This window comes from Catharus ustulatus, chromosome 16 (genome assembly GCF_009819885.2).
Source record: "Catharus ustulatus isolate bCatUst1 chromosome 16, bCatUst1.pri.v2, whole genome shotgun sequence".
NCBI classification, from domain to species: domain Eukaryota; kingdom Metazoa; phylum Chordata; class Aves; order Passeriformes; family Turdidae; genus Catharus; species Catharus ustulatus.
The window spans coordinates 2,845,813-2,866,588 of NC_046236.1; the positions used below are offsets into that span (position 1 = coordinate 2,845,813).

Below are 20,776 nucleotides of genomic sequence, written 5' to 3' on the forward strand. Positions count from 1 at the left end.
ACTTCCGCCGTGCGGCGGGGGATGGAGACGGAAGTGACGGCGGCGGCGGCGGCGCGGGGTGAGTGTGGAGCGGGGCGGGCGGGGGCCGGGCCGGGGCCGCGGGGGCTCCCGGGCGGGGCGAGGGGTTCTCTGGGCCGTTCCCGGCGCAAGAGGGGCTCCTGTCGCCCTCCGTGGGTGCGCCCCGAGAACACGGCCTTGTCCCTGGGCTGCGCCTTCGCTTTCTGAGGGGGCGTTCGGGGAACGGAGCCGGCTGCCGAAGCGTCCCCGCTGCCCGCGCGCTGCCGCCGGCTCCGGGAGCTTGGGGCTGGCATTGACAGCGCTGGGGTCGGTGCCCCCGCGGGCGGGGCCGTTGTCGGGCCGCGCTGTGCCCGCGCTGTGCCCGCGCTGGCCGGGCCGGTGAGAGCCCGTGGCTGTCAGCCCTTCCAGCCCAGCCCTGCGGCTTTCCCCGCTGCCCCGGCGGGGTTTGCTGTCCGCCTTGGGCAGCTCAGGAAGTGCTCCCAAACCATAGTGAGAAGCCTGGGAAGGAATTTATTCCTTTTTCCCAAACCCCAGGCTGCTCCCTTTGATCCGAGATCCTTTATCCCGAGGCTGGCGGCTGCGAGGGGGCCTGGGGAGTTGCTCACGCAGCACCTGGGACTGCGGGTCTGAGCTTCATGCAAAGCAAGCCCCTCACCTCTGCGGAGCTCAGCACACCCAGAACCTCAGCGCTATTCCTGGAGAGGGTTAAAGTCCTGTTGCTCTTTCCCTCGGGAGCCCACAAGCGTGGTTTGCAGGCGTGAGTAACAGGGCTTCTTGCCGAAAGAAAAATTCTGCAATGTGTTCAACTCCGACCTCATTTCCAGCCTCTTCTCTTTTTTTTGTAAGGCAAAAACATCTTGCGTAACGGCTGGGAGCTAGAGGGGCAGCCTGTCCTGCAGGGAGGGACTGGAGCTAGCCCTTCCCGGTACCAGGGCAGGATTGGGCTGCCTGTGGAATTTGGAAGCTCCCCAGGGATGCATGTGTGGGTGGAGTGGCTTGTGAGGGAGCTTTGCTCTGTGTGTGTTTAAGTGAGAGAAAGAAAAATTCCACTTCTTGGGGGAGAAAAGTGGTTTCTCTTGAATGTGGCTATGAAGGACAACAGCATTTGGAGGAAGGCCATTGTTTCATAGAATCATGGAATGGTTTTGGTTAGAAAGGACCATAAAGATTATCTTGCCCCATGGACAAGGACACCTCCTATTAGACCAGGTTGCTCCAAGCCCCATCCAGCCTGGCCTTTGAACACTTCTTTCATGCTGGCATAAATCACTCATTGAATTCTGACCTGTGGAGTGAGTGTCCCACCTAAAAAATGTATTTTTTTTGTCTTTTGAATAAACCCATATGAAACCCACAGCCTTTTCCAAGGGATTTTCATGCACAGAGATCTCTCCAGAGTCCCTTGTGCACTCAGTCTGTGGCAGTGAGGGATGTCACCGTCCTTCTGAGGTGAGAGAGGAGCCCTGTGGGTGAGGAGGGGGTGTCACAGTGGGGTGGGGGTGTCTGTGATGTGGGAGGCTCAAGGGCCCCACTGGCAACTACCCTTGGAGTTGGGACAAAGGATCTGCAGCAGCTGGTGAGAGGAGTGGCTTGGTTGCTGTGGAGCTTGTAAGCCCAGGGATGATAAATGGTGTTTCTCCAGCTCAGTTGTTATTACTGGCCTGACCTGTAATCAGTTCCATGCAACTTTAATGCTGTTCTTCATCTTAGAGTTTTGATCTTCCCATTGCTTTCATGGAAACAATACTGGGTTTTGTTTTGCTCTTCCCTAAACTGTTTGTATTTCTGTATTTGAACTCCTCTCTGTAGTGAAAACTGCCCTGGATAAGAGTTTTCTCCTACAAATGGCAGATGTATCACATTGCAAGTGCTCTGGAGGAGTTTCAAATTCCCTTGCTGTGAGTGCTCTGTGGCACGTTCTTTGTCTGCACTGGAGGGTTAAATGTCGTTTCTGAAGAACCTGAGGACAGCTCCAGCACGAGAATCTCAGAATGGTTTGATTTAGAAGGGACCTCATCTCATTCCTCTCCATGCCATGAGCAGGGACACCTTCCACCTATCCCAGGTTGCTCCAAGGCCCGTCCTACCTGGCCTTGGACGCTTCCAGGGATGGGGGAGCCACAGATTCTCTGGGAAACCTGTGCCAGAGCCACACGAGTCTCATTGGTGGGGTTTGGATTTCAAACTGTGTCCTTAGAAAGGCCTTAGGGACATGGCCAGGAGCAGGGGAGCCCCAGTGTCAGATAGGGTTGGTCTCCTGGGGTCAGTGTCCCTGGCCAGCCCTTGGCTGTGACCTGATGCCAGGAAAGAGCTGTGAGCTGCAGATGACCCAGCAAAATGATAAGACTGTGTGCAGCATGCAGCCTGAGTATCTTTGGGAGAGCAAAGCTCATTCTGGGAAATCTTACATGTGATTTCTTCTTGTCCTGATGTAAGTGGGACTGCAGAAAAAGGAACAAATGACCTGAAACTGTCACAGCAGGTGACTGCCCAGTGAGTTTGCTCCAGTGTCACACTGTGCATGGGATCAAAACCTAACAGTCTGCTCATGGGAAATAGCTGTGATGGGAATGTTGTATCTTATTCAGAGCAAAACCTGGCTGGTTTGTCTTTATTGATTGCAGCTTGGGGCTTCAACAATTTCTGGCTGACAGGAAGGAAACCTCTGAGGTGCTTAAATTAACCAACCAAACAGAACCAAACCAACAAAATGCTGTTTCTAAAATGTCCAGTCAGAACCTGATTTCATCATTCTGTGGAAGATAAAAATGTGTTGAACATCAAATCTAAGTTACGGTACATTGCTAGAAATTTTCTGGGAAGGACTGGTGCCTGGTGACATTCCATATGTGTGGTTTGGTGTTTTATGAGTGGAAAATGAGTTAAACCTTTCCAGTACACAGATCTTTAAATGGTTTCTGTCACCAGTCTTCATCCACCTGACTGTGGCTCTCTCTGCTTGTCAGGCAGTTCTGTCTGACTGCTGCTGATGGTTTGTCCCTTGGGTTTAGCTGTGCAAGCGTTGCTGGTTTGAGGCAGATCAGATCTGTAAACCTGGGCTGTGGCTTCAGGAAACAGGACAGTGAAGGTGAGTAAAGCTGTTTGTCCTGTCCCTGTTATTACTGTGGTACAGGAAGGGATGTTCATTCCCCCTCAGCTTGGGCTGGGGAGCTGCTCCCAACTCATCTGTGGCTGTAGGAAGCAACCTTTAAAGCTTGGGAGCCCTGGAGTCTGAGATGCAGATCCTGGCTGTGCTGCTTCACTCCCTGGCCTGTGTGGGTTCAGTTTGTGTTTGTTGTGTGTGTTTTCTAATTATTTCTCATTCTTCAAGGTCTTTCTCCTATGTTTACTCCCATCCCTAGATCTACTGCATGTGGTGTGTTACACTGCAGCAACACAGAATCCTGTCACTGCCTGCTCCCTTGAAAGGTGCCTGGATGCATTGAACTTCCCAGCTGAATTATTTTGTGTCCTCTTCCAGCAGGAGACAAGATGTCGGCTGCTAGAGGACAGTAAAACCATCTCAGATGCAGGCTATCATTTTCTGCTTGTCTTCAATTAAACTGATTACCAGCCCTCTTTGTTGTTCCCAGCTCAGGCCATTGCAGTTGCTGCCAGCGTGTATTTTGGCAGCAGCGGGCACTGGGATTTCCTGCATTGTTGGAGTCTTTGCCATTGACCTTCGTGGTCCTCATTCTGGCACCGCCTCTGCTCTGGCAGGGGTGCAAAGGGCATTATTCAAACCCTGAAAGAAAAGAGAGAGAATTGCTTTAAAGGCATTGAGGGCTCTTTGTGCTCAGTGGCTCTGTAGGGTCATTGCTGAAAAAAGAGGGGAATTACTGGGGTTGTCAGGATAATTACTGCTTCTTTATTGTTCCCATCCCAATCTAGATGACAGTGGTGAGATTTATAGTGAGTCATAAAAATATGCCATCAGAGCTGTGTTAGGTGGTGTCCCTTTTGGATGAAGAGGGGAGAAACCTGGGTTTGGTTCCTTTTGGGAATTCTCACAGGTGCTGGTATGCCCTGGGTCTTTCCCAGCTCTATACTGGGAGGTTGTGGAGGCTCTGCTGGAGAGCTCAGTGGCATTGTGCTGGAGCCCTGTTGCAGCCTGTGCTGTGGGTGCTGGTTTTGAGATCCCCCTCTCCATGCTGCTGGAAATGGGCACTCCAGGGACACACCAGCTACCTGCCCCAGCACAGCAGAAGTTACATAACTCACCTGCCACTGTCCCCATCACTGTGGCCATGGCTGCTCCATGCCAGTGAATCATCTGCTCAGCTGTGCCTGGAGCCTTGTACCTTGAACCCGCTCATGCCTGGTGCAGTAAAAGGGCAATGCTCAGCTCGGGGCAGAGGCTGAAAGCACCACTTGATGTGTTGTTCCCCTTTCCATCAGGAGCCTTCCTACCCATCAGGTGCCTGCTGTTGGTCTGGGAACAACCAGCCTCCTGTAGGTGTCCCTGGTGTGGCTGCTGGACTGATGAGAAGGGCAGATGAAATCCTTGAAGTAAGATCTTTGGAATAAGGTGCAACTTCTGCATTATTGATTGTTTTGCATGGTATTGTGCAGGTTGAATTAAATTATTTACAAAATATCTATAATTTATCTATTAAAATATTCTACATCAGGTACAGGAGTGAGATCCTGTGCTTGATATAGAACAAATGCCAGAGTGCTCGGGCTGGAGCGAGTGCTTCTGAGTCCAGCAGGCTCTGAGGTTAAAGGGTTGACAGTGCCAGGCTGACCTGCTGATTCTGTGCTCAGGACAGCCTTGCCATGGAGCTGTCCCCCTGTGATTTGTGTCCAGAAGAGAAGAGGCCTCTACAGTGGGACAGGGACAGCCTGGGGAGCCACAGCTGCCCGAAGGGGCTGAGCCTCTCAGGGTGACTCAGCTTGTGTTTCACAGAACTGTAAATGAGCTTGGGTAGAAATGTGAGACACAGTGAACCCTGTTGCTGTTGGAGTTGAAATCCCAGGCTCTCTGCACTGTGTTGGTGCTGACTTTAAGCTCTTTTCTGCTGGGGAAGTAAATGGCTGCAGTGGACAACCCAGACATGTGACTGCTGGGGCACAGTCATGGAAAATTGGCTTGGTTGTCGTGGTTATTTGTTCTGATATGACTTTTAATAACACTGTCAAGCAGCTTTTTCCAAGCCTACTGGAATGTGTTATTCTTTATTTCTTCCCTTGTGGTATTTTTTTAAAGAAGCACTATCAGAGAATCTGTATAAAACACGGATTTTGTTGAGGGTAATGACTTAGCTCCTCTAACTGACTAGGGCTCTTTCCCCCACCTTTTCATAACAAATTATCACAGAACCCCTCTGTAGTTGTAGCCCAAGGTTATGATTTGTAGCAGGAGAAGCTAAAATAGCAGTTGTTAGCTGTTCCAGTCTGATTAAACCAAATTTGCCTGATTTTAGTCTCAACTTCTGCCTTGTTTTTTCTCTGAGGAGGGAAGTCATCACTCTTGCTTTCTGCAGGGCTGGGTTGCTGAACTTACCCAGTGGTTTCTCATGTAAGAAGGTGTTGAATAGCTTTGGTTTGCTCCTATACAGAACATGCTGGTGTTTCCTTCTCTCTCTCCTGGGGAAGCTCAAGTGCACTTTGCAGTAGAGAACAGACTTATGTTGGGATGTAAAGGTCACAAGTGTTTCCTTTCACCTCTCCAGCTGGGAGTCAGGCTGACATACACAGGAGGTGGCAAGAAGTCTTTGTAACAAAAGAAGCTTTTTTTGAGGGAGACCTGCAGATCAGTCAGTCCTTTCTGCGTGGGGTCTATAGCCTTCTTTGTCCAGCTCTAGCAGAATTGGTTTCCTCCTCTGGAGAAGAATTGGTGCTGTTCCTGCATTCCACAGACTCTCTCCATTGCTCTGTGTGGGAGACCTCCGGCACCAGCAGTGTGTTGTATCCAGCTCTGTGACAATACCGTGGTTTGCTCACCGCCCATTAAATGTTTCCAGTGTGAATATCAGGTAGTAACAGAGTATTTTAATTTGTGTTTTAAAAATATATTTCAAAATGTATTTTAACATCTTTTTCTGTTGTCACAGGTGAAGGACGAGAAGAGTGTCTGAATACAGATGAATGAGCTGTGATGGATAACAAGGACTCAGAAGCTGAGATCCACCCTCTGAAGACTGAGGATGTAAAAGCTCAGGAGAACCATGAACATTTTGTGGAGAGAAGGATTGTCAAATCCTCAGGGCTGTCCCGGCTGTCCCGGTGGCGCACTGCTGCCTTCTTCATCTCCCTGTTCCTCTGCCTGATCATTGTGTTTGCTTTCTCCTTCATCATTCCCTGCCCAGAGAGGCCAGTTTCAGAAAGAACATGGTTCCAATACTACAACAATGCAGGTGAGCTTTCTGCAGCAGAATAAATAATTACCAAGAGTCCTTTTCCTTTCTGTGCCGTGAATTTGGCAAAATGTGGAGCTAGACCTGGAGGGATGCAGCCCTTGGGAGCCAGAGCTGTGAATACCTGACCTGGATAAGCAATGGCCCATCATAAATGGCCTTCCAGGAGGTGTTTACAGGATCTTGTAGAGAAATTAGATGCTGCTCTGAAGTGGTAACAAGGTAGCAGGCTGGTTTCTTCACCAAAAAAAAAAAAGAAAGAAGAAAGGGTGCTTGGAGTTCGAGCTGAGGTTGGAGGCAGTTAGACATTTTTTCCTCTGTCACTTTGACTTTCTCCCTTTTCTCCATGGCCAACAGGAAGGGGAGAAGAGTAATTCCATCTTGTTTTTTTAATAAATTGCTCTATAGTTACTATAGCTATTTTTATTCTGGTTGCTTTAGTTGGCTCTTTAGCCTGGGTCCTGCTCCCCAGTGGCTCAGCAATTGCTTCTGGGAGAGCTTTTCTTTAATCTTGTGTGCAGTGGGTTGTGCTGGATGTGCTGTAAATGCAGAGATAGTGCTCACAGCAGGGACTGAGCTGTATGTGGTGCTGCAGACATCCCAGGTTCTGCTACTCTGAGCTCAAGAAAGCTGCTTTAACCTGATAGAAAGATGGAGAATCTGGGTTTTGAGGGGCTTGGGTGAGGCTTCTTTATACTTTAAGAATAGCAGCCCCACTCCAAGACCAGAATTGTTCTTTGTTCAGCATAGTTCAAATTCTGGCTGCTTGCTTCTTGAAAAAGACAAATCCTCTGGGGAATAGCAAATTTTAAAAATTGTTTGGCACTAACTTCCTGTCCTTGGTATTTGTGTACATGTTTTTTTTAAATTAATCCAATTTGTCCTGATGTTACACTGTCCAGGATGGAGGCAGTGAGTAGGTCTCTAAGAATTTGTGTTTTGCTCCAACTTTGTCTGCTGTGGGCTAAGAAAATCCTCACCAGAGCCTGGTTTGTGTTCTATTGCAGTGCCCTACCCATTCCTTGCTATAGAAGATGTGAATGAAGACAGAGTACAAGATGTACTCTTTGCTTTTCAATCCAGCAATGGCAGCAACAGCTTCAACATGTCCTGTCAGGATGGAGGTACCTGATTCAAAAACACCTTCTAGTGAGGCTTGTCCTTTCTCTTCTAGTTCCAGTTAGTGACTGGGAGAGAATACTGGGTGTGGAGAGGGGCTGGGTGAGTCCCAGCTCCTGGGTGGTGCAGGGCAGCAAAGGTGGGTGCAGAGGCAGCAAAGGTGGGTGCAGGGCAGCAAAGGTGGGTGCAGGGCAGCAAAGGTGGGTACAGGGCAGCAAAGGTGGGTGCAGAGGCAGCAAAGGTGGGTGCAGGGCAGCAAAGGTGGGTGCAGAGGCAGCTCCCTGTGATACCTCTCCTCCCCAGGGCTGCCGTCTCCCTGTGCCTTCGTGTCTGCCGTGTCTGGCACGAACGGCAGCGTGCTCTGGGAGAGCCCTGCAGCACAGGACGTGCAGTGGCTGCAGTGTGGCGTCCTTCTGCTGGGCACAGCAACAACTGGCACAGCAGTAACCCCGGGCTGCTTCGTGGTGGAGAAGTCACTGTCCCTTACAGCACTCGACCTACGGACAGGTGAGTGCCAGCAGAGCTCTGCTGCCACACAGGGGACGGGCTGCTTGCTTTCCTCACCTGGTGGCCTCCAGGGGGAATGTCAGTGTGACATGAGTGGCTGGTACATGAACAATGGGCACTGGGTGTTTATTATCTCGGAAACCTTGCCAGAGTCACTTGCTGGGCGTTGAGGAGCGCGTGCTCTGAGCCTGGCTGTTCCAAAGGCTGGGCTCTGCTGGGGGTTTGTGCCAGCCTCTGTTTCGTAATACCAGTGTTCCAACAGCTTTTGAAACAGGAGGAGCAGTCACTAGCTGTGAATGTTACTTTGTACTCTCCAGGGTTAGACGCAAACCGGCACCTGCAACGTTTCCCAGTTATTTGTGTGTGCGTGCCAGGAGTGCCTGCTGTGGCAGGAGGAGTGGGAGTTCCAGGCATTTGTGATCTTAAGCTTGTCGAGGAGAGCACTTAGGATAAGTGCTTACCAGTCTGTTTCAGTAGTCTACAATTCTGCCTAGTTCCTCTGGAGAGGTTTCTTCCTTTCTAAACTTAGAGGTGGAGAAATTCATCTCATCATCTTGCCTAATGTGGGTGGGGGTAAGGAGTGCCTGTTCTACTTTAGGAACAGTGATCATCTGCTGCACCTTGAACCCTCCTTGCTGGTGAAGCCTAAAATACATTTCCATTTTGGAGGTGACTGTTTCAAAGGTCTAAACAATACATATTCTCCCTAGGATCACATCCTTTGTATCTGGTATTAAACCCTTCACACTCTGTTTTCCAAATATTGGAAAAAAAGAAATAAAGAGGTACAGCTCTAAGGAATCTGAGGAAAATCTGGTGTAGCTTTTAATTTCCAGTGTATAGATAGAAGTTTAGATACACACAGAGCTAGAAGGTTTCTGTGCCAACAGAGACATCTTAACACCGTTTCCCTCATGTATAGGCTTCAGCACAGGTTATTTTTAGACTATTAATGAGGTAGTTGCTTTCAGGTCAAAGTGTAGAAAGTTGGCTGTGGAGCCAAAGGCTTGTAGCTAAAGACAGGCATAAAGGCAAGTGTGGAGAGAAGGAGCCAGGCTAAGCTACAGGTCACAGCAATACAGCAAAGAAAACATTCCATAGATAACTTCAAAGCAAGAGAAGAAAAATGCATCAGATAGAAAAGTGAATAACCCAGGAGTTAATGTATTTGATGCCTTTTTGCTGTTAAGTAGGTTAAAAATGGTTTCTGAGCTTAGTTGACTGGGGGTTAGGAGGGCAGATCGGAATAAAATGTGTTTAAATAGGCTAAATGTATTCAAAGAGGCAGAGTCTAACTTACATCACAGTGTGCTAAAAACAGTAGCCAGCACAATCTTTAGCTGTTAATGATTCATCATTATGGAGGATTTGGTGAGATTCCAGGGCTCTCAGGCTGTCTAGCCCCTGCCTGTAGGAAGATTGAAGGAGAGATAGGCAGATTATCATCTGAATGTGTCTGGTGTGGTTTTGATCTTTCAATGCTGATCAAGTTAGTGTTTTTTTATCAGTTGAAGTTGTGTTAAGTCCTGCTTTCTTCATTGCTACAAGAAATGACCTGAGGATGGGAAGTGTAGGAGTGCATGCTCCTGTTTGTGTGGGACATCTGACATTCCTGCATGTTTATCTTACCAGCAAACTGGGACACACAGGATCTTAAGATTAACTGTTCCAGGTCAAAGCAAAAGTCTTTGTAGCTGTGTATTATTCCATCTCTGCCATAGCCCGAGGCAGAGTCTCAAGGAAGAGGACAGGAGTAAGAGTTTTGTTATACCTTCTCTCTTGACTGATCCTCCAGCAGCCTGAACTGTGAGCCCTACGGGTGGTTCTGGTCTCCTGAGGGGTTTGGCAGAAAGGGAGCCATGATGGATGGTGCCCTTTGATGATGGATGCTTCTGTGTGAGAAGTCACTAAATAAATAAACCAGAACTCCAACCTGGAAAATGTCTGACAGGGAGAAGAGTCTCTGTGTCCTCTCCGTCTGCATGAAGCAAAACCTGAACTCAGTCTTCTGAGTTCTGATTTTATTATTCCTTCCAGACCAAAAATGTCCAACCCTTTCAACCAGGTTAGATTTGCAGTCTAGGCACTTGCCTAATTTCCATCTTGGCTCCTCTTACTGCTCTGGTGCCATGACCCCAGGCTCTGAGGAAGCGCCGTGGCACTGTGGGTGTCAGACGTGACAGTTCCATCTCCTGCTGATGGAGCAGGAGAGGCCTGGTTTCTGTGCCTCTGGGGGCTGGGTTAGAGCATGGAAAACTTCTCAAGTGCTTGGTGTTGAATCCAGTATCACCTGCTTCACTTAACTCAGACTGTTCATTTAGGAGAATAAGATATTTTCTCCCAAAGTCTGTCTGCTGTTTAACCAGCAAAGATTAGAGCCTTCTGCACTGACAGGGGAATTTCATTAGCTTGGTCTTACTCTTGTACTTTTCAACAGTCCTGAAGCTAGAATGTGGTAATTTGAAACTTTTCTTCTTCCTCTGCCTCCTTATTTTCTTCGAGGACAAAATTCTTTGCCTTCCCATAATTTCCTAAGGAAACTGGAAAATCTGCTCTCTTCATTTCACATCTGTTGTCATAGTAACAAATCCAAGTGTTTTTTTCAGCGTTGCAGTAAAAGCTTTGGAACAATCCTACTAGAAATACAGCCTGCCTTAAATTATTGCAGACAGCATCAAGTAGTAATTCTGTGGCTTTCAGTCCAGCTGCCTTCCTGACAAAAAGCAGATGATTACTTTGCATTCCTGAAATGATAATTGCTGTGTGTGATGCTGGGTAAAGGGGAGGGTAAACATTTGCCCTGGGAGCACCTAATGAGACACTGACATGTTCATTAGAAAGAAAACCCCCCAGCAGTGTCCTCCCTGCCAGATTCCACTGCAGATTCCACTGGTCAGTGACTGGAAAGTGGCCTACAGCCTTGCACAGTGGATGGATAGAGCCACTCAACTGGTCTGGAGCCATTGAAGAGAAACCCACACCAACCACCCCCTGTTTTTTAAAAAGCAAAGCTTTGTTACCTCAGTTTACAAACAAGTTTGGGCTGTGTGTGTTCTTCAGACAAGGGAGAGGTGGGATGTGGCCTGAGCTGTGGCTAGTCATGTCAGTGAGGAAGCCTCTGCAGGAACATCTGCAGGAGGCAAGTTGCAGCCGAGAAGGTTCTGCCAGGAGTTGCAGCAACACTGGTCAGAATTCATCTGCTTTATGGTCCCAAAATGTCTGTGCAGATTTAAGTGCACAGCAGCAAGGATTTGGATCACAACAAAGGGTTCTCCATGCCATGAACATGCTGGGAAGCTTGTTAACCAAAGGTGCAAGGGAAGCAATCTGTTCTTTGTGCCAGGGTGCATTCCTGCAGGCAGCTAGGATTGCTTTCCAGTGTAAGATGGAATGGTGGATACTGGAATTCATTGGGAATGCAGAAAGGCAAGGAGGAAGTACCCCATAATGAGCATAAATGTGGCTGGTTTGTGGTGCCCATGGGCTGCAACAGGAGCATTAATAACCTTCCAACCTAAGATGCCTTTTAATGACTGCTTCCCTCTGTGTTCCAGGGCAAGTTCTGTGGAGGCGATCCCATGACTTTGGAGCTAATTATACTTTGCTGACTCCTTTGTCAGTGGTTCCAGATCTGGATGAAGATGGAATTCAGGACCTGATAATGTTTATCGCTACAGAAGGCCAGGTATGTCATCGTGAAGCTCTGATAACCCGAGTGGCTGCCACAGGGGATGGCAGGAATGCTGTTTATTTCCACCTTGTAGTCTCAGAGGAAGTGTCCAGAGGCCTCTGGTTTCTGTGGATTTGGGATGGGTTCTTTCCCACCCTTTAGAGATGTACTCCCAAATCAGCACAAATGTTTTATGGTTTAAAAAAATAAAATAAAATAAAGAGCTGTCCAGTAATCCCTCCCCCTTTTCAGTGTGCTCTCCTCACTGCATGTTCTTGTGCTGTCTGGGGAGTGAGCTGGGGCAAGATGAGCTTGCAGTTTTCTGCTTCTCTGCTTAGAGAAGTGGAAGTGAACAAACCCCGACAGCTTTGGCTCTTAGATCAAAGCACAGCTGACAGTCAGTGCTTTTGTACCAGCACTGCCCTTTTCTGATCCCTTCCCTCTCTCTGCCTGTGGCCTGCTTTGCACTGCTCTTCCCAGTGTCGCTATGCTGGTTAATTCTGATCTGAATTCATTTAGTGAAACAGCTACTGGTTGTGTTATCTCCCTCCAAATATTGCTTCTCCCATTCCTGAGAGGGGAAAAGTCAAGTAGCTAGAACAATTTTTCTACCAAAACATCTAAATCCATGATGGAGTACCACAGCATTGTCTGCATGCCCAGTCTGTCCTGTTCAAAGCACACAAGTTACAGCTCCCTGTGGGTCTGATGGGAGCAGTGGGAGCCCCATGTCCTCATACCAGAGCCATGGAATCATTAAGGTTGGAAAAGACCTCTGAGATCATCAGGTCCAACCTGTGACCAATCCCCACTTAATCACCCAGCCCAGAGTCCAGGCTTTCCTTGAACACCTCCCACAGTGGTGACTGCACCACCTCGCTAAGCTGCCTCTTACAATGTTTAACAACCTTTTCTGGGGAGGAATTCCTCCTGATGTCCAACCTGAATCTCACCTGGCAGAGCTTGAGGCCATTTCCCCTTGTCTGTCCCTTTCTCCCTGGGAGCTGACTCCCACCTGGCTTCCCTGTGCCATCAGGGAGTTATGGAGAGAAGATCCCCACTGAGTCTCCTTTTCTCCAGGCTGATCCCCCCCAACTCCCTCAGTTCCACCTCACAGGACATGTGCTCCAGACCTTTCCCCAGCTCCGTTCCCTTCCCTGGACCTACTCCAGCACCTCAGTGTCCTTTTGGAATTGAGGGGCCCAGAGCTGGACACAGCAGTTGAGGTGTGGCCTCACCAATGCCCAGTACAAGGGCAGAAGCACTTCCTTGGCCCTGCTGGCCACCCTATGGCTGGTACAGGCCAGGTGCCATTGGCCTTCTTGGCCAATGTCCTCCAGAAGAAAATAGGGTTTTGCTGTCCAAGGCATTGTTATTGCCAGAGTCATCAGAAATTCTATCTTCTCCACCTCCTACAGTTTTCTCTGTTTTCTTTCCTCGTTGTTTTTGCTATCCCAGTTATCTCAAGACTTTTGTTTTTTTAATCTTAGGCGGCCAAGGAAAGTTTGAATGTAGTCTCTGTTCTGCAAGACTGCCTTTTGATCTGTTCTCCATTTAAGCTCTCTTGCTATCTTGGTATGAAATCCCTTCCTCCCTCTGGATTTGGCAAGCACTGTGCCAACTTAAGGAAAAGTATGTTCTCTTTTGAGAAATCACGCAAATGTAGGAGCTGGAGTGGAGCTCTGCAGCTTGGAAAGGGCTGGTCAAAAGGGAGATTCAGCACTCAAGTAAAGGAGCTTTGCTGCTATCAAGGGCTGCAGTTGAAAGGACAGAGCTGTGAGCAGTCTGTGGAAGGATCTGTGTGCAGGGGGTTAGATAGCAGCATTTCCAGAGAGTCCCATTGACCGCTACCTGCTGCAAGCTTCAGCACAAACACATCCCAGAAAACGTGCCAGTTTTTGTTATCCATCTCCTGTGGCAACACAGAGGGCTTGGTAGTGCAGTGAGGAAAATGTACTTTTCACTGCCTGTCTAAATACCCCTGGCTGTCACTGTCCCAGGGCAGCCACTGGACCAGTGCTTGCCAGTAAAGGTGTGGCTGATCTTCCAGAGCTGGTGTGTGTCTCCTCCCAGTGCAGGAGGCTGGGAATAGCTGGTGCATCTGTTGCTGTCCCTCTGCAGTTGCGTTCTCATTCTCCCCAGCCAACTCTATCCCTTTTTCACCTGCCAGACTCCAGATTTGCTTTGAGAGCAGCAAATTTCCTTTGTTTTTCCAGTCCCTCACTTTCAAGGCAGAGGGAAAGGTTCCTGCCTGACTCAGCGGCTCTGATATGTTTGTCTTGGTCAGATGTTTCACTTGTCCCTAAAGTCCATTGCACTCCCCAGACTTTGACTGTTGCTCAGACATTTAGATCTGATCCTGACTTTAACCTTTATTCTCCTAGATGAAATGTTTTTAGTGGATTTTGTTACCCTGCACAAAGAGTAGAAAGAAACCTATCAGCTCTTTTATCTTCTTGGACTCACATGAGCCTAAGGAGGAGTAGATTAGGGCACTTAAAACATTAAGCAGAGCTGCCATGTGAAGCCGAGTTTCCCATGTCCATATGCTGCTTTGTTGCTGACATTAGGTCATCTCCATCTTAGGCTTGAATGGATCTTTGCTGTCCTTACAGAGCTGGGGCTGCTGTTCCACAGTCCCAGTCTAAGGAGGGTGGGGGACAGAGATAGCAAATTCTCAGAGCAGGTGGCTGTGCTGGAAGTGATTTTCAAACTTCCAGAGGAATTTGAAGCAGAGTGGTCACTGAACTCATGCCCACTCCTCCAAAACCGGGAGAGACTTTCCATCCTGTGCTGCTCCCATTCAGTAGCTGTTCGGTGCCAGCTTTAACCTTGTTGGTTTTTGTCTTTAATCCCTTCCCTGCTTAGGTTAAGTTCTTCATCCATTCAGCAAAAACTGGCCAGCGGATTGGCTCCACTGGTACCTTGAGCGTGGATGGCAACGCTCGCTACGTCACACTGGACCTGCGCTCCTCCTCCTACTTCCTTTTCTACACAGGTACAGCTCTGCCTGGAACTCAGTCTGAAGCAGTGATTGTAACTGAGAGCAGGATTAGTAAACATCATCTGAGAATGTGTTTTGTGTTCTTACAAGCTGTGTGGAGCTTTAACTTAGTCAAAGAGCTGTTCAGGGCCAAGAGAAGGGGGGGACTTCTGCTTAAACTGCTGTTTGTTATGTACTGTAGTGATTTTATTTAACAAATGTCAAGCACGTAAGGATTAGGCAGTCATTTATAGCAAATGATTACTGTGGAACACTTGGATTATGAACAGATAAAATGTTAAAAGCATTCAATAGCAGGCTTGAGTCTCAAAATACCACTACAACTCTATGATGCAAGCCCTAAAAATATAGTTGATCTGACAGATCTGGAAAATCATGGAGTTCAGAGCAAGGGCAGGATAACTTATCTCACTCATTCTTGCTTTTTAAATTTTTTTATTATTTATTTTTACACAGAGAAGTCTCTCTATGCATATTCCCTGAAAGATCTGGGCAGTGCAGTAGTTGAGACGGAAATGAATCTTTCCGACTTCCAGCCAGATTCTCACTGGGAGAAGCACATCGATGATGCCACGCACCGCTTAGAGCTTCTGTCCCTTCTCAGGTGGGGGGTTATGTCTTGGAGGCTGGTGGAGTGGAGGGTGCTGGTGTTCCTGACAGGATGGCCTGGTGGGACTTTGTTCTCGCCTGGCTATTGACTTTTCGATTAGGAGCACATCCAAAGCTCAGGAAAAGGGTTGGTGTTAATGGCTTCATCAGGGGTTCACAGAAAAGCAGGGAAAGGGTTTCCTGTGTGGATTTGCTGTGCAGGGAAAGAACTCCAGATGTCACAGTAAAACCATCCATGGTCTAAAAAGGTTAATCATTTCTCTGTCCTTGTTCAGGTTTGGAGACATTCACTACCTGGCAAGAGTACCTGGGCACTCACGAGACCACATCTTGGTTGTGAACTCAGAGATGGCTACACTGATCAACACAAAAGATCTCCACACTATGTGGACCCTCAATGTGTCCCATCTTTTGAGGTATTGTTCTCAGTGTGGGCTAGATGTGGCATTTCCAGGTTCCCAGCAACAGCAGTGTCCTGGCAGATGCTTTTTTTTTGGCCTGGATCATATCTTGATCTTGCTCATTGTGTTGTGTCCCCTCAAATGCTGAGAGCTGCTTCAGGATGGAGGAGCTCAGAGCTTTGATTCCTCATTCTGTGCCTGCTGTGATGTGACTGGGCTCAGAGTTGGGGTGGTACCAGGCCAAACCAATGTTGTGGCAGTCAGGTCTCTTACCAGGGCAGTTGTGGGGGGATAGAGGCAAATGGGAAAGCAAAGTATGTGCAACCATCAGGATGGGTTCAGATCTGTCCCTGCTCTTTCTCTCCCCCAGTGATCCGCTGCTTGGTTACTACAAGCCTGATGACCATGGTATTATCCTGGAGAGTGAAATTGGACCCAACAGGAAGCAGGTTTGAAATTTCTTCTTTTAGCTTCCCATTTCTCTGTATGTCACAGCTCAAGCAGGAATGAATCAAGGACAGCTGGTGGGATGTGTTCCCTCTGGCTGATTTTAGGATGATTTAAGCTGCAAAAGGATCTCTTTCAGCAGGTCATTGAAGCCAGCTCAGGCACTTTAATTCTCTTCTCAGTAAGAGGCTTCAATGACAGAATTTGAATCTCTTGAAGTAGCTGCAAAACTTACGATTTTACTCTAACATGGCCAACCCCAGGTCTCACAGCTCTGTGATGCCCTGCTTCAAGTTATTTCCTCATCTTCCCATGTCACATACTTGTTCCCATAGACAGTGAGAGGAGAGACAGCTGACCTGACTTCTCTCTCATGGTTTGTTAGATGCCTTTGTCATGACTTCCTTTTCATTCTTCTCTGCTAGATCCTGATTGTTCAGAGTGAATCTGGAGCAGTCCAGTGGGAGCTGAAGCTGAACTCAAGGGCAGGGAGCCCTGGCCCAGCCACACTTCCAACTGCGGATCACCGCTCTGCCTTCCTCATGTGGGGAGACTACCAGGAGCTGGGCAATGAGACAGTGAGTGATGCTGCTCAGGTGCTGAGGGCTGCTCTTCTCCAGGCTTTGTGCCAGAATTGGGAGGAGTTACCACTTTGTCACAGTGTTGGTATTCCCGTCTATCTGTGCCACTGACACTGCAGCCTCATGCACTGGGTGTGGGGTCAGTGTCTGTAGGTGTGTCCCTGCAGGTGCTGGTGGCACTGGCAGCTTTTGTCATCCTCAGCCTGGTTATGTAGAGAAAAGGAACTTGGTGGCTCTGTGAGCAAAGTCACTGCCCTGCCTTGGTGTGACACTGGAAGTGAGGTGGGAGGCTTCTGGCTTGGTACCTGTGGAATTACTGCTGTTTCCCTGGTAGCCTGCCATGGCAGCAGTGCATGCAGTGATCTTTGTGGCCACATGAATATCCTCTCTGTGCCTCAGGCAGCCTCTGGCAGCCTTGGTGCACAGCTCAGCTGCTTGCAGAGCCCTTGGGGCAGTGACAGGCAGCACTGATGACAGTTTGAGTCTCAGAAGCACCAGCTGAGCTTCTTCTGCTTTCCTTGCTCACCCTGCCAGCCCTGAGGCAAAAATCTGTCTCCTGCCTGCAGCAGACAGGCCAGCTATTTGCAGGAAGCTTGGGGTGGGAAGGAGACCAGTAAGCAAAATCCCAGCACTTGTCCTAATGTCATCAGTCAGGATGAGCTGGGCTGACATGGACAAGTGTGGCTGAGTGTGTCCTGTCAAGTGTGAGTAATAGCTGAGCCTGGTGCTGGTGTTGTCTTTGGGAAAACACGTGAGTCTGTGCCCTGACAGTGTGTTCTGTTGGTTGCAGAGACACACAGCTCCTCTCCAGAAGCTGTACCTTTTCCATCCTTCCTACACTCATGTCCTGTTGGAGCTCCGCAACAGCACAGACCAAATCGTTGCGTTCACTGGTGAGTCCTCTCCTTCCAGCCCTCCAGCAAGGAGCTGCAGGAGGACACTGGTCCCTCCTGGCCCCTGTGGGTGGTGTTGGGTCTGCTGGCCAGTCCAGGCACACGAGGCTGAGGCTGGGTTTCCATGTGCTCCGTGTTGCAGCAGCGCTGTTTGAGCGGAGCCGTCACGCCTGCTATGTGCTGCTGCGGGGCCCCCAGCCCAGTGAGGGGCCAGGCCCCGTGTCCCTGATGAAGAGGAAGCTGAAGGAGGATATCTCAGTGAGCAAGGTGATCTGGCTGCGCCACATGGCCGGGGATGACGAGCAGCACATCCGGGACCGCCTGCACAGGATGCGATTCCAGAGCCGAGACTGAGCTTGCCGAGGAGCGGGGAGAGGCTGCCTCTGCTCTGCAGCGGTGCTCTCAACAAGCCCAGAGCCTGGATTCCAGTGGGAAGTTGCCTTTCTTGATCTGCAAACCAAAAAGTGGCTGGCAGGGAAGCACCCCCAGTGTCCAGGGACACCCAGGCTGTGGGGACAGCTGCCAGAGTGTGCGTCCTCACAGCTGATGGGACTTCAGTGCTTGGCCACCACTGAAGTGTCATCAGCTCAGGGAGGAGGCTTTCCCTCCATCCCTGTGTGCCTGAAGAACTGTGCTGACTCAGGAGTGTGTCTGGAGGAAAACTTGTACTTGCTGAGATGCCAGAGTTGATGATTTCTGGGATGTCTGAGAAGTGGAGTTGGATGTCTGAGAAGTGGAATTCTCTGTGTGGTATTAGATTTCCTTTCTGAGTCAGCTCTCCTGGCTGGGAAGAGGTGCTTGGCTGCAGGTTGATTTGCAATTACCCTCTCCTGGAATTGGGCCCTGCTTCAGTAGTGGTGGGGGTGTGTGGTGACCCCAGCCATGGCTGTGGTGTGTCTGGTGTCACTTGGCCCAGCAAAGCACAGGTTAAAGTGTTGTTCTGCTTAGCAAATGGCCTTTTCTTCCCAGAACAGCCCCACATATCCTACTCTGCAGTCACCAGCCTACCTGTATCTGGGTCCTCTGCTGCTTCCTTCCCAGCCAGGCTGTGCAGTGTTGGTGACACTAAGAGGGAGCTGGTCTCCCCCCTGATGGATGCATCAATGTTCCTCCCTTCCCTCAGTCTGCTCACCTGGTGAGATCCACCCTAAGCCCAGGCTGGCTGGTCTCTGGAGGTACCACCACCACCTCTCCAGGTTTAAGGAACCTGAGGATCTGGCTTGGGTAGAATTGCACTTTAACCTTTTCTGAGAGCTGGGAGTGCTGCTCTGGGAAGCCCTGTACCCAGTGGCAGTGCCAGCACCCTGCTCATTCAGCCTTGCAGCTGCTGAGGAGCCTTCTCCAAACACTGTCCCTGCTGCCAGGAGGTGGGCAGGAGCTCTGTGCCGCCTCCCTGCCCTTGGAATTGAAGTGATGTTGGGTGAGGATCCTTGATCACTTTTCTCTCTGCCCAGCCTGGTATCCTGAGAGGATGGGACAAGTTGCTGTCCAGGTTTCTCCTGGAGATTCATGTAGCACCATAAGGTGTTTGCTCTGCCTGATGGGTGCCAGTGAAGGCTGTAGAAACAAGGTGCAGAGCCTTGAAAACGGTTTGACCCAGCTGCTCAGTCCTGAAAATAAAAATAGCCTAAAAATAACCTCTCAAGCTCTGCAGTGCTGGAGGGGGTTTGGCCAGTGCCTCCCTCCCTTGCTGAGTCTGACACTGGGGGATGTGTAGAAACACTGTAGGATGGGAATGTGCAGCATCAGGCATCAGCTCTTCCCTTCAGCCTCTGCTGATCCCAAATGTGCCACTGGGCAGTTGCTGTCACCAGCTCACACCACAGCCCCACCCCTCCCAGGCTGTCAGCACAGGGAGCTGGGCTGCCTGGACACCTCCTGCTTCCAGCTGACCAGTGGCTGCCTAAAGGGTGCCCTATGACCCTCTGCCCCATGACCCATATCCTGGGCAGTCAAGGGAGCCAGTCCTGGGGTGTCCTGGCTGGGCAGGAAGCCAGGGATGCTCTCTGCTGAGTGCTCCACAACCTTCAAAGCACCCTGGGCTCAAAATGGTAAGGCAGCCTCTCTGCCTCTCTTCCCAGCTTTTCTGAGGGAGTCAAGGAGTGCAGGAAGGCTCCCCAGCTGTGTCTCCCCCCTTGGGTTTCCTCTTTTTTCAGCACCTTAGGCCTGACAGCCCCCCAGGTCCCTGTGCCAGTGTTGTAGCTGTAAGAGGGCTGGATTGAGGCTGCCCTTCAGCCAGCTGGGGCAGGGCCCAGGGCAGGGGACCCCCGGGATGCACTGTAGTCCAGCCTGAGTGCTGGATGTATATTATTTCCTGCTGAGATTCCCCTGGCTGGGAGCAAGGTGCCTGGGCTGTATTCTCACTGCACTCTCCCTCCTCAGATCCCTACCCAGACCTGATCTTCCCTTCAGGCAAACTGAATGTTCCTTGAGGAGAGCTGGATTTTGAGCTTTGGGGGGCTTTTCTGGCTTTAAGTTGTCCAGTAATGTTTCCAGACGGTTCAGAAATGCAGATTTTGCCCATGGCAGCTCAATTAAACGCATCAATGCCAAACCAGCACCTTCTTAACAAAACCAGTCTGTTTTCCAGCTTATTTCCTGTGTAATTGTTTTTTTGCAGTATTTAATGAATGATTTTGTGCCTTGATTCAATAACTCAGCTGGGTGGCAATGGCTATATCACTGTGTTATGTGTTAGTGTGGTTTTTAACACTGAGACTGTTTGGTTTGGTTCTTTAACTTATTGCAAATTGTGCCGTACAGGACTTGCTCTGACCGGAATGGTTTCAATAAACCCTCTTTTGCATTGTTTGTAAATGGTGCCCTGCTTTGATGTTGGAGGTTACCAAAGACTGTGGGATTTTTTGACAACCCTTTGAGTGACCTCCACAAGATAGAATCCCCCTGCTTGGGAAGGATCCAGGAGCCCTGGTGATGCTTTGATAACTGTGGTGCTGCCTGCTGCCCTATCCTGCTGTGGGCAGGTGATGGACCAGGAAAAGGGAGAAGAGAGCATGTGGAGAGAGGCTGCAGTTAGATAACCAGGCTGGGCCAGCCTGTCCCTGCCCCCTGCCTGGGGCTCTGTGACCTGGTTTTGCACCCCAGATTCCTGCTGCAGTCCATCAGCACGAAAATCTCATGCCAGGGTTTGGATTTGGATCAAGCTGG

At 49.6% G+C, this 20,776-nt stretch overlaps 1 protein-coding gene across 4 annotated transcripts; it reads left to right on the forward strand.

Annotated features, from left to right (window-relative positions):
- The first annotated feature begins 11 nt into the window (after positions 1-11).
- FAM234A (family with sequence similarity 234 member A) lies at positions 12-20,425 on the forward strand. Of its 4 annotated transcripts, none has more exons than XM_033074109.1 (12): positions 12-58; positions 6,075-6,377; positions 7,385-7,501; positions 7,800-8,003; positions 11,558-11,688; positions 14,542-14,671; positions 15,134-15,281; positions 15,562-15,702; positions 16,058-16,136; positions 16,560-16,712; positions 17,506-17,608; positions 17,751-20,425. In XM_033074109.1, exons 2-12 carry the CDS (start codon positions 6,119-6,121, stop codon positions 17,960-17,962), a joined length of 1,677 nt encoding a protein of 558 aa, XP_032930000.1. In that variant the 5' UTR covers positions 12-58; positions 6,075-6,118; the 3' UTR covers positions 17,963-20,425. The 4 variants fall into 4 exon arrangements, with proteins under 4 accessions (XP_032930000.1, XP_032929999.1, XP_032930001.1 ...); XM_033074108.1 differs by lacking the exon at positions 12-58 and adding an exon at positions 379-3,106; XM_033074110.1 differs by lacking the exon at positions 12-58 and adding an exon at positions 379-775.
- Positions 20,426-20,776: the final 351 nt, after the last annotated feature.

Excerpts from the sequence above, each read along its gene's own strand:
- FAM234A (XM_033074109.1), top strand. The coding sequence starts at position 6,119 with ATGGATAACAAGGACTCAGAAGCTGAGATCCACCCTCTGAAGACTGAG. Across the intron at positions 14,672-15,133 it reads CTACTTCCTTTTCTACACAG|AGAAGTCTCTCTATGCATAT; the intron begins GTACAGCTCTGC and ends ATTTTTACACAG. Across the intron at positions 16,713-17,505 it reads AGGAGCTGGGCAATGAGACA|AGACACACAGCTCCTCTCCA; the intron begins GTGAGTGATGCT and ends TGTTGGTTGCAG.